Source organism: Gossypium hirsutum, chromosome A10, assembly GCF_007990345.1.
Source record: "Gossypium hirsutum isolate 1008001.06 chromosome A10, Gossypium_hirsutum_v2.1, whole genome shotgun sequence".
NCBI classification, from domain to species: domain Eukaryota; kingdom Viridiplantae; phylum Streptophyta; class Magnoliopsida; order Malvales; family Malvaceae; genus Gossypium; species Gossypium hirsutum.
This window is the reverse complement of record NC_053433.1, coordinates 7,867,584-7,880,444: the sequence shown is the minus strand read 5'-3', so window position 1 is coordinate 7,880,444 and position 12,861 is coordinate 7,867,584. Positions and strand designations below refer to the sequence as shown.

The window sequence follows — 12,861 nt, the reverse complement described above, 5'->3', positions numbered from 1 at the left end:
TAAATTTCACCCATGTCCAAGAAATATGCTAACCTATAATAAAATTCTCTCAACCGGGTCACACCTCTCAACTCAATAAATGCATCTTTGATTCATGATTGAATTTACAGCCCTCCAATTTTAGCTAAATACAATCATCTCAATTATATTAAAATTCGCAATTTTCAGATGGATTGAATTTATCTGATATATATCATTCAATTGAGAAATAATTGAATTGACTAAGAACTCGTTAAACCGGCAAAAAAACATATATATGTAAAAAACTAAAAAAAAAATACATCAAAAGAAATCAAATTTGAACTTATCTGTGAACTGAATGCCTGACAAACAATAAGGATTAGGAATTATTTTCATGAAGCAGCACTAGCCACTTTTAGACCACAAGAAGGAAACACAAATAGTGAATGCCAATAATTTCTCACAAAATAACTTGGAAAAAACAGTGCAGAACCAGTTTTTATTCATCCGTTTCCAGATACTTTGAATGACAAGCAGCAAGAATAGCAGCTCCAATGCCAGAACCATCATTTGCAAGCTCGAGTACAACGGTTTCGGACACCTCTTTTCCGACCAATTCATTTAGGGTGTTCTCCAAGCAATTACGGTATTCCGTATAGTGTTCATATAGTCCGCCGTCCATTGCTATCACCGTCCTTTGTTTCTCCCCTTCCCTCATTGTATCTCTTCCCATTTTCTTCAGAATACTTAGTATCCCGGCAGCCGAAAGACGTGCCCCGCGCGTTGCTACAATGTTGCAAAGCTCAACAATTACTTTTCTCATCTTCAGGGAGGTATTTGATATCTGCAATTGTGATGATATAAACAGGCAGTAAAATACATAACAAAAGTTTTGATGATCAAGAATCTGAAAGAACCAAGTTTTGGTGATCAATAATCTGAAATAACCTCAAGAATGTCTTTCAAGCGATTGGCTACCACTTTGAGGTCAGGGGAAGTGTCCTGATGCATGGCAGATATGATAGGTGTTCTGCAAGTTAACAAAGCTCAAAAATATTCTATTTTGCAGATCTTGAACACTATAGGAAATTGTAACTTTCATTATAGAGAAGGCAATAATATCTGATAAAATTTTCAAGTAAAACAAAATTATTAGCTATGTTACTTGGACTCTTCGTTTTTCTTAAAATAGCGAAAACTGAAATCAGATGAGCCACTAGGGATGAGAGGCTGTGGAGATTGGAGGTCCTATGAGATATTTCATTGCAAGGGAAAAAAAAATGTCAGATACCGGTTTTCTTATTTCGAACATGGAAATGAATAGCATGTGCACCAAGCTATTGCAGGGAAAATGTTAACCAATTTATAAAAATTAGAGTACAGCTGATGAACAATAACCAGAATCAAACAAAAGGAGTACCCGGAGTTTGAAAGAAAAGAAAAGATCCATAAAAAGCCAGAAGAAATTACCCCAATATAAACGGCACTTTAAGTTTCGGTGGAACTGTGTCACCAAAAAAAGCGGCTTCCTCAGCCATCCTACGCAAGACTTTACGGACTATTTCTCCCAAGTACATACCAGATGTTACCTTCTCATAAATCTATAGCAAATCAAAGGAATATAAGATGAACAAATTCTGTTATAGAGAAAGCAAAAGCTAAAGGAATCAGAAGAGTATGAAATTATGAACTTACCTGCTCACCAGGGTGTAAAGTCTCAGCATCAAGTTCATGATCGTACTCTGTTAGTGGAAGATGCGACGACTTAAAGTTACCCCACTCCGTATTAATGACCTTCACAAAAATACCAACAGAAACTTTAGTTAACCTGAATAAATATTTAAATTGTGACATCAAGAAAGAAAGAAACGATCTCGAAGCTATACAAAGTTAACAAGAGAAATTAAAAAGATCAGCTAACCATCTCTCCTGATTTGAGCGGTAGACCATGCCATTTTGGTATCGCATGGGCACGTTCAACATATGCGGCATTTGATCCAGTACCGAGGATCACAGCAGCAACAACATCGTTGTTGGTGAAACGACCTCCAGCTAGTGTCCCAACAGGATCATTGACCTGGTTTCAAAACGGTTGCAGTAAGGCATGGGAATTGGGAGGAAACTAACAATTAAGAAAAAGCAAGATGCTGAAACTCAAGCATGTAAAGGTCCACAACATGAACCTACAAAAGCTGAAACACGCATGTTAAGGCCTTGTTTTTCCATGGCTTTCGTCAATTCTGCTACCACATCTCGGCCGACCTGTCAATTCAGCACCCAATAACAGTAAAGAAATATAAGTCAATGACAAAAAATTGTACATTCCTTAAAATTTGAGAAACACTGATGCATAATAATTATGAAAAGAGCGAATGAGCAATTAGCACCGACTGTTTCTTCTATAGAGAAGCCTTTTGTCCACCTAACAAGTGTTCCAGAAGAAATGGATGATTGCAACACGGGAAATGAGAAAGTAAAACCAAGTTCCCTCTGCCTACCGGGACGTAGTTCAAAATCCATGCCTTCTTGAGCTACAAATTTTGCTAGTTCTGCTACAATAAAGTCAAACAATGCCTGAAACCAAGATCACCTATCATACATTAGAGACCTCCATATGCCTCAACCAGTTTCCCTTCATCTATCAAAAAACAGAAGCACTTACATCTGAAGTCCCTGTCATCAAACTCCGAGGAATTGACACCTCCTCAAACTGTTTACTGACGATACCACGGCCCTTCCCTCCCAAATGTAATCGTAACACACGGAAGTTAGTTCCACCGAGGTCCAATGCATAAAACAATCCCTTTTCATTCCTTATTTAGGAAAAGAAAACATATAAAAAATATTTACAATCTCAGATGAAATATAAATTTCTAGATGTGCATCTATGTAGAGACTCCAACATGAATTTGGTCCTACAATCTCAAAACACAGACAACCTCATATTAACTGATTCGACAAAATTCCATCTAAGACTTAGCTTGGCTGATGCAAAATACTCAGGCGTATGTATATAAACACACACATTTATAGAAGCAATATATGAACGAACATTGATATTTTATGCATGTTAAGTTAGACACAAGTGAGAAAACACCCTATATTTAAATCCAATCAACAGCAGTAAATACATAACCACTGATGTTTATAAACGAAGTAAAAGAAATTGAAATACCCAGTAGGTAAATTGCCAACATAGCTGATGAGCATTTTGAGTTTGCTGCCACCTTCAGAGGCAAGGCCCGCATGCATCTCTACAAGCATGGCATCAGCAACTTGTCTCAGTTTCGAAATCGGGGTCGCGCATTTCTCTTCGAACTCTTTCACTATCTCCATTGCCTTCTCCCACTTCCCTGACTTCTTCATTTTACAATGAACCACCACCGCTGCTGTCACTGCTACCGCTACCCCACATACCACCGCCACCCTAACTGCAACCTTCCCCATTTTTCCACCCCAAAAAAAGGAAAAAGAGAAGATCTTGGAAAATTTAAATGGGAATTCTGGGTGTTTTCCGATTCAAATCAGTGAATGGTCATTGAATCTATATTGGTTTACAATCCGAGCAATGGTGCGTTGGTGACCTCCACTTCATTCTTTGAACTTCAATAACAAACAAAAGTCCGTTCATTGATAGAAAACAATTCTTTGACTAATTCTCTTATATTTTAAGGAGAAAATAAACCCTTTTACAGAATGTCATGACTACACGTGTGTGTAAAGAACAAGATAAAGAGTTCATTTGCTTAGTCAGATGTTAGATTCGGTGGGCCTACTTCGTGTTATATTTTATATTTTTAATCTATAATATTCAATGGGATTATATCATAAATAATACCTGTAATTTGGCCAAATGTTCTATATTATACCATTAATTTTAAAATTATTTATTTTGATACCTAAAGTATTCACAATTTAATGCCCGTTAATAAGTAGCAAGACAATCAACACAATTTTGATACGTCCAAATTTGTTATCTAAATTTATTTCTTTTAATATTTTTTTTCTTCAATTAAATTGATACTTATCTAACTCATGACACCACGTCTATTAGAATGTATAAATCTATAATATTACTTAAACTCCTGATTGAGTTGGTGTCATACTTAATTGGATCACCAATTCGATTAGGAAAATTATGAAAATACCCTTCCATAAATAAAATAAATTATATTATTAAAAGGTATTTTACTAAAAAAGTAATAAGAATATGCATAGGATGAGAATTAAGCCCAAACAAATTGCATTAGTAAATGCTTTAATACACTACTAAACTAAAGTTTTATTTTGATAGTTTTATATATTTTAATTTTATTATGCACACTTTATTACTTCCATCAATTGTATATATTAATAATATATTTGATTGAGTTGGTATCAAAAGTTAAATCGACACCGACTCAAGATTTAGGACAACACAATGATAAATAATTTTATTTATTTTTTTAATTTTAACGTCGTAGATATTTCATGTGTTATTATTAATTAGTTTCAAGCCATATATTTTATTATTTATTGTATATTATTTTTAAACACACATTTGTGTTTTATATTTGAGGTTTCCACCCGCATGTTGAAATGTCTTGTGAGTATAGGTATTCATAGGCTAAGTTGAGCTTAATTTTTTTTTTATTTTAATCCAAGCTCAAGCATAAACCTAGCCTCATGCCAGGGAACAATTCATTTCAATATTTAAAAAAATAATAAAAATATCGTTATATTTAGATCAAATTTAAGTTACACCTTAAACAGGGTTTATGTTTGAGCCTAAACAAAGATCATCATAAAGGCAGAACCATCTCAAGCTTAGGTCAACATATAAAAAACCCTTCAACTCTAAGAAGAGAGACAAGTAAGAGACTCTACTAAGATAACTTCCAAAAAACCATCATCCGTTAAGATTAACAGTTGTTCGTATCTTTTATGGAAGATTAACTTATTTGTCTACTAAGATAACTTCCAAAAAACCTTAAAATGTGAAGCACACTTGTTACCATGTCTTTTTACACACTTTATGATAAAAGAAAAACTTCATAACTTTATTTAAGTAAAATTTATATTTTTATAATATCCCAATAACTTTTTAAATTTTTACTAGGATAACTCATAAAAAATAATTTATTCCTGCATAAGCTTTGCAAATGATAAAAAGAATTCCATCTTAAAGAATAATAAAAGACTAACAACTTGGATTCAATAAAAGTATAAGGATTTATTTTGAAAATAAAAAGAGCTGCAAAATCTTAGTCTAATAAATGAATAATAAAATGAGTTAAGAAGAGCTACAAAAGCGAATGGGAAAAATATATAGAAATGGCCCATGCAGGTTTCGAACCTGCGACCTTCGCGTTATTAGCACGACGCTCTAACCAACTGAGCTAATAGGCCTTTTTGTTGGGCGTGCGATTTTATTGTATTAGTTTCTAAATAATATGGGTTTTTGTTCATCCATTGTTATAATTTTGAAAATTTAAAAACGTTAAATAAATCTTGTGCGCAATTAAGTGAAATTATACTTAGACCAGTATCCTTTCACAAATTTTTAATTTCATTTATTAGTTATTTTTTGATAATCAAATACATACATTATATGTAAAAAAACAATTGTGAATCGGCAAAAGGGCATAATGCCAATTTTGGTTGGGCAGAGTCAGGTGAGCTTTGTCACAGGTCGCTCAATCACAAATAATATTATGATTGTTCAGGAGATCATTCATTCAATGAGAATCTGGAAAGGGCGACAAGGATGGATGACCATTAAGATCCACCTTGAAAAAGTTTTCGACAGAGTTCGTTGGGATTTCTTAAATGACACTCTTCGGGATGCAGGTTTTCCTTGTCACTTAATTACTCTAATCATGCGCTCTGTTTCTACTTGTACTATGCAGATTCTATTGAATGGTCCTATGGATGAAATTGTTCCTTCGAGAGGTGTTCGTCAGAGTGACCCCTTGTCGCCATGTTTTTTCATTTTGGGGATGGAAAGACTTGCTCATAGGATCAATAAAGCGATTGCCGAGGGTTTTTGGAAACCTATTAAGTTGTCCAAGGATGGGCCTAGTTTATCTCTCCTTTTTTTCACAGACGACTTAGTTCTGTTTTCTGAAGCAGATATCTCTCAGGCTAGTTCTATTATGGCTTCCCGTGACCAGTTTACCTATTTCTCGGGTCATAAAATCAACAAGCAGAAAACTCAACTTTATTTTTCGTCTCAACGAGTATTTCCATTCAGAATTCTGTGAAAGAGATTCGCAGCTTTAAGCAAGTAAATGACCTTGGGCGATATTTAGGTCTACCGCTTTTTCTCAAACGGATAACTACAAGTACTTATAGTTTCTTGGTTGATAATGTCAGAAGCTGCTTGAATGGTGGGATGCCCGCTTCCATTCTATGGCGGCAAGAACTACGTTGGTGAAGTCAGTCCTATTAGCCATCCCAAACTATTTTATGCAAGTAAGCATAGTTCCCATTACTATTTGGAAGCAAATTGAAAAGCTTGCAAGAAGCTTCATTTGCGGGTCAAGATTGGATAAGAAGAAATTAGCGCTGGTGAACTGGAATGATGTTTGTCAACCATGCCGGAATAAGGGACTTGGTAACCGTAGACTAAATGAGCAAAATATGGCTTTTTTTTTATAAAGCTTGGTATGCAATTGATCACTAAATAGGATACATTGTGAGTCCAAATTCTGAAAGCCAAAAATACGATAAGCGAGAGTTGTCCGCAAAGCATACATCGCTCATGGTGTTCGTTTTACTGGCGCTCAATTGCAAAGTTTGGGATATTGTGCGAGCTAATGTTTTATGGTTGGTTTGTGATGCCCGAATGGTTCGTTTTTGGACTGATAACTGGGTTCCTGATATTGGACCCCTTTGTTATCATGTTCTGAATTCGGACAGTCTTAATATGGATGCTCGTGTTTGTGAGTTGGTGACGGATTTGGGGGAATGGGATTGGCAAGCGGTATCCCACTGTTTGAACCATATTATTCTTAACCGGATAGCTAGTATTTTGCCACCAAATGAGGGTATTGGGTGTGATCAAATGATTTGGAAAGGGACCAGCAATGGTCAAGTTACCGTTTCAAGTGCTTGTGAAGTTCTTAAAGGCCATAACTGGAATGACACCGTTCCTATTTGGTTACTGATTTGGAGGATAAAATACACTCAACGCATCATGAATTTCTCATGGTTACTCACTTGAGGCAGGATCTTAACTAACGTGGAAATATGTCGAAGAGGACTTAATGCTCATCCATCGTGTATGCGTTGTGGTAATATTCAGGAAGTTATTATACATGCAGTGCACGAATGTCCGACAGCAAAGTTTGCTTGGCTTCAAATTATTCCTGCTACCCTTAGGAACAGGTTCTTTAATCTTGACCTTGTGGAATGGATCGTAGATAACCTCCAGTATAATGGTTCTAATTTGAATTCTAGTATTGGGTGGAATGTTTTATTTGCTATGGTTTGTTGGAATAATTGGAAGGACAGAAGCACGTTTATTATTCAGAGTAAAAGTAGCTCGACATTGGCTTTGTTTTACAGAAGTCTAACTTGGGCTGAATATTTTGCGTCTGGACAATCGGTTACTGGCCATTCAAGGCAGAAGGAATGGCAACAAATCGGATGGATGGCACCGCCGCAAAACTGGATAAAGATCAATGTTGGTGAGGCTTCTTTTGGTGGCTGTAAACACTCTAATACAGCTGGTCTCCTCAGCAATGACGAGGGTGGTTGGATCCGGGGATACTGTCGGCGAATTGGTGGCTACTCTGCGATTAGAGCTGAGCTATGGGCGATTCACGATGGTTTGATGATTACTTGGCGAGATACAGGAAGATCTTGCTTGAAACTGATAGTTCTCTGGCTATTCATATGATCAAGAACACAAATGGAGAGGGCGCTAATACTCATTTGGTACGCAGCATTATTCAATTGTGCAAGAAGGAATGGGAGGACCAATTAATACCATGTTTTTCGAGAAGCCAATCACGAAGCGGACTTCATGACGCGCATGGCCACCATGGAAGAGTTTATTCTGAAAGAATTTGCTGAAGCCCCGGTTGGAATAATGCATGTCCATCTAGGAGATAAATGAGGTGTTACTAGGGATCGTTTGTTCTTACTAGTTCTTAAGCCTATAGTACAGGGACTCATCAGATGGTTTAACTAGACTGTGTTAGTTGAATTTAAAAATTAATGTATTATTTATAGATATATTTAATTTATGAATATTTTTATGCTAACATAATTTTAAATTTGAAATATTTATATAATCATTTAAATTTAAAATTATATTTTTACAGATTTCAAATATATTGTCATATTAAATAATAAATGAAATTCATGTGAAAGGTCACTACTCTAAGTGTAATTTCACTTATTTAAGATTTGTTTTACATTTTCAAAATTAAAACAAGTAAATAATTGGTGAAACGTTAAAGATAAATCCAGATCATTTATAGTACTAGTATAATAAATTCGTATTTTAAAAAACATGGCCTATTAGCTCAGTTGGTTAGAGCGTCGTGCTAATAACGAGAAGGTCGCAGGTTCGAAACCTGCATGGGCCATAATTTTCATATGTTTTTTCCACATATTCTTTCGCTTCTGGGCTTGTGAGTTTTGCAGCTCTTCTTAACTCATTTGGGCTTTAGTATAAACACAATTTTGTTTTCTTCGACTAAATAATTTCATTTTTATTTTGAAAGCTTATTTAGGTATAAATTATGTATTATGAGTAGTTAAAAAATTAAAGGATATTGGGATATAATAAAAATATATACCTTACTCGAATAAAGTTTATTGAGGTATTATTTTCCTAAAATGTTTAAATTTTATATCCCTATAACATCTATCATATTTATTAGATGAAAGTAATATTTGATAACTAGAATTACGTTTCTAAATTTAGATTTTATTAATTAATATTATTGATATATTATAGTCTTTTTATTTGAAAATTTAAAAATATTTAAATCTCAAATATTATTATAGGTGTATAACAATTAATTTTCTCTAGCATTCAAAATTTTGATAGAAAAATTGAATTGTTATAGAGGAAATACACTATAATATATAATACTATTAAATACTAAAATAAAAGTAATATAATTTTTTTCAAAAAATTAAAAATAGTATAAATAAGAAAATGAGTTTAAATTAATTATTTACATGTCCAAATGATCCTTTATAAAATTTTAAACTAATATTTTGTATTGAATCAAATTTAAACATGTATTAAATGTGTTAAAATTATGGTTAAACTAATTTTAACCCAGCCCGGCCCAACTCATAATTGTTACGTAGACCTCTCTGCCCAAGCCCCGTTAATATTTAATAATTAATAATTTCGCGAAGATTTTTTTTTTATTTGTTCTAAAATAGGTGACTAAAATGCGGATCTCCATTCTACCGTTAGACAACGGCTAGCTTATCCAACGGTTCAAAAATACAGTGCACTTTAAATTTTCAAATACATCTCTCCCAACGGTCACCAGATTTCATTTTTGTACGTTCTTTCTTCCTGATCTGCCTCCGCATTCACCAGCAAAACAACTCCAAAAAATTCAGTTCCAATCAAAAGCAAAAAAAGATGAAAGGTTCTGAGAGAAAAGTCTCTTTCTCGTCTCCTCCTATCAAATCATATGCTTCTCCCAATGGTAAACTTCTCTCTCTGACTCTTTACCTGTTTGTTTTGTTTGTTGCCCCCCCCCCCCAAGCAAAGAACATTAAGTTATAGTCTTTGAATTCGTATTTGTTTTGATTTGTTTAGTTTGGGATTTTTAATAGGTTCGGATGAGAATGATAGAAGCAATCAGCAAATGGATTTGAATCTGCAAACACAGAAGAAGCAAGCTGGGAAGACTTTCATGTCACCCACCATTTGTGCAGCTTCAAAGGTCAGTTTCCCAAGAAAGAAAGTCTTAGCTGAAAGAAATGAATCTCTAGGATCCAACTCCTACAATACCCATTTCTCCAAATCCCCTTGTCTTGATTCTAAGCGCTCCCCAAAGATCATTTCCAAAGCTTGCCAGAAGAATTCCCCAAATCTTGATCCCAAAGTCGCTTCTAAAGACCCTTTCTCTCACAACACACCCTTATCTTACAATTCCAGAGATGGGACACCCTCACCAGGTCCTTATGACCCATTAAACAATTACCTTTCCCCAAGGCCTCAATTCCTTAGGTATAATCCTAGCAAGCGAAAGGAGATCTTTTTACGCCTTGAAATGGAGGGAAAAGAAGGAGATGATGAAGCTGATACTGTATCTAGTGACAATTCTTCTCTGGCCTCTTCTCCTTCACAAGAAGATGAAGAAATAGGTGACAAATATGAGAGTCTTTTGGAGCAAGAAGATGAAGAATCTGACACTGAATGCGAAGAAGAGGCAGAGGAGGAAGTAGCATGGAGTTTGAGAGGAGTGTTGAAATATTTCCTTTTGTCGGTTGTGTTATTACTAAGTACATCATATATTTCCTCCATGAATTCCTCCGTCTCTGCACCAGCTTTTGAGGCCCCAATACTTGGTTTTCATAATATCTCCTTTGGAGTAGGTGAGGGTTTTGAGATTGGATACAAGTTCTTGGATGGAAAACAGGAGCATTTGGGTTTACTGAGCTTTACCCAAGCTATTGCGGATGAGGCAATTGAGGAAGAGATGACAGAAAATGCTAGCATGGGACACATTGTTAATGTTGGCTTGGAGCTAAAGGATAGAATTGTTGAAGCTGAAGAGTTGGTTGAAGAAGAAAACAAAAAGGCATGTGAAGAAGAATTGATTATGATGGAAGAAGCTTCTGAGGAACTTGCTGAGAATATTGAATTGCAGGAGATAGATGAAACTGGGGAGAAGATTGAAGATGTAAAGGAAGATGGTGAAACACATGATGTTATTGAAGAGGAATTGGTGGAAACAGGAGAAGTTTTTGATGAGATGGCAAGGGATATTGAGCAGCAGGGGCAGCAAACTGCTGAAGAGGTTGGATTCTTACAGGGTGATCATCAAGCAAGTCTGTTGTCTGAAGGAACAGATTCTTCAGAGGAGATAAGGGAGGTTCCAAAGGAAACCAGTGATACTGACATCGTTCAAACCCAAGTTATGCGATTCAGGAATGCAGTCAGTATGCTGGAGAAGTGGAGCGAATCCCTTGCTCTAAATCTTCAGGAAGTGAATCCACTGAAAGGGCTCAACCAGCGCATGGGGACTGAAGTATTTCTCAAAGTTGCGTTTGGGGTTTTAACAATTTCTGCCATTGTTGCATCCTTTGCATTGGGATCCAACATTAGGCGAAAGGGAACTGCGGCCTCAAAGCAATCATCTTTGGTGGATAAGCAATCAACCCAACCGGCAGTGAAGGAAAAACCAAGTTTGCCACTTCCAGTTGAAAGAGAGGAGCCAAAAGAGCTTGCCATTCCTAACACCATGCCTTTGATTACCTCGGCGGTGGAGAGTGGAGCACCTTCAGTTGAGTTGCTGGCTGAATTCGAGGTCGGCGCAATAAGTAGATCACTTAAGAGTTCTGCTATAAGCAGCAGAATGAATGAAGAAATGAGCAGCAGCCATTCTTATTCTTCAGAGAAGGAGTTGGGGAACAAGGATCATCAACAATGTTTCTCAGAGATGTCTGCTGTGAACTCCACTTCATCTGAAAGATCCACCGCCAAGAAGAAACATTTAGGGAAAGAGTTGGGAAGTATTGACTCGGTATGTTTTTCATTCAACTAAATTTAGCATTGTCATCTTTGATGAGACTGTTTTGCATGTTTCAGATTCATTTTATAACAATTGTGTTCGTTTGTTGTATGCAACAGGCAGGAGCGAAGGGAGAAGGGAGGAATAAGGAGGTGACAACTCCACTGAGGCGATCAGCCAGAATCCAAAATCGTGCAGACATTGTATCCCCATGAAGGCGAGAGTGAAGAGTATAATTTGAATAATTTTGGGCATTATCAGAAACAGCATCTCTGCTGTTTCATGTTCCAGAAAAGTAATGTAACGTAGGTAGAATTAGAAATTGTTCTACTCTAATCTTGTAGGAAATGATCATTATAAGGCTGACAAATTGTTGGTCACTTCCAATTTTATGTTAACTATCAGTTTATCACCTTTATAATCTTTAATCTTTTGGCGGATGTGCAATGTGATAGGTTCATGAAAACCAGATTTTCATTATAACAATCTTGTTACTCAATGTACCGTTGGTGACCATTTTTGGTCTTTTAATGAATTTTCCCAAGCCAAAAAATATTAACATTTATCTCATTGAAGTTCAAATTTATAGAGCTCAATTTAAGGTAATTAAATTGGTTACTTTAATAGCAATTAAATCCTAATCATTCATTTGGTAACTTGGCAAAAGTACCTCTTTCTATTAGGAAAAAAAATTAAGAAGAAAAAATCAAATTTAGATTGATGTTTTTCTTTGCCGATTCCAATTTTGCATTAAGTATAACTTTGTTATTGTGGAAATCATATTAGCATGTTCGTTTACATCAAGAGCATAATGAAGCTCAAATACAATTGAAGTAAAATTTGAGGGGCAAAGTCAAAAACTATTTTAGGGAGGACTAAAATTGAATTATAAATTTTTGAGAGGTCAATATGTAATTTTATCATTATTAACTTATGATTTCATCATTTTTTAAGGGGCTAAATAAAAATCTCTTCATTTTTAGTGAAACCAATATGCAATTTTACCATACATTAACTTCTAATATCATTATTTTTAAGGGAAGTAAAAAATAATTTTCCATTGCATAATTTATATATGGTCAAAAAAACTCTTCTGCCCTCCTTTGTGCCTCTTTTCATGCCCCTCTAATCATATTTTGATTATGATATTTTACGTTTGACTAAGGCTGAGTAAAATCCAATTTGATTCGAAAAATTCAAT

General features: G+C 35.3%; 2 protein-coding genes and 2 non-coding genes across 5 annotated transcripts; 2 read left to right on the top strand and 2 right to left on the bottom strand.

The window, feature by feature from the left end:
* Positions 1-232: 232 nt before the first annotated feature.
* On the bottom strand, positions 233-3,575 carry LOC107897355 (hexokinase-2). Its single transcript, XM_016822792.2, has 9 exons — positions 3,137-3,575; positions 2,624-2,774; positions 2,353-2,535; positions 2,149-2,223; positions 1,883-2,038; positions 1,657-1,755; positions 1,432-1,562; positions 910-991; positions 233-805 (listed from the first exon to the last, which is right to left on the bottom strand). Exons 1-9 carry the CDS (start codon positions 3,406-3,408, stop codon positions 461-463), a joined length of 1,494 nt encoding a protein of 497 aa, XP_016678281.1. The 5' UTR covers positions 3,409-3,575; the 3' UTR covers positions 233-460.
* A 1,700-nt stretch (positions 3,576-5,275) lies between these two features.
* On the bottom strand, positions 5,276-5,349 carry TRNAI-AAU (transfer RNA isoleucine (anticodon AAU)). The gene has a single exon. It is a non-coding gene; the product is annotated as a tRNA-Ile (tRNA).
* Positions 5,350-8,463: 3,114 nt separating this feature from the next.
* On the top strand, positions 8,464-8,537 carry TRNAI-AAU (transfer RNA isoleucine (anticodon AAU)). The gene has a single exon. It is a non-coding gene; the product is annotated as a tRNA-Ile (tRNA).
* A 923-nt stretch (positions 8,538-9,460) lies between these two features.
* On the top strand, positions 9,461-12,143 carry LOC107897356 (uncharacterized). Of its 2 annotated transcripts, none has more exons than XM_016822793.2 (3): positions 9,461-9,626; positions 9,757-11,672; positions 11,780-12,143. In XM_016822793.2, exons 1-3 carry the CDS (start codon positions 9,560-9,562, stop codon positions 11,873-11,875), a joined length of 2,079 nt encoding a protein of 692 aa, XP_016678282.1. In that variant the 5' UTR covers positions 9,461-9,559; the 3' UTR covers positions 11,876-12,143. The 2 variants fall into 2 exon arrangements, with proteins under 2 accessions (XP_016678282.1, XP_040935670.1); XM_041079736.1 differs by having other exon boundaries at positions 9,490-9,626; positions 9,740-11,672.
* The last annotated feature ends 718 nt before the right edge of the window (positions 12,144-12,861 follow it).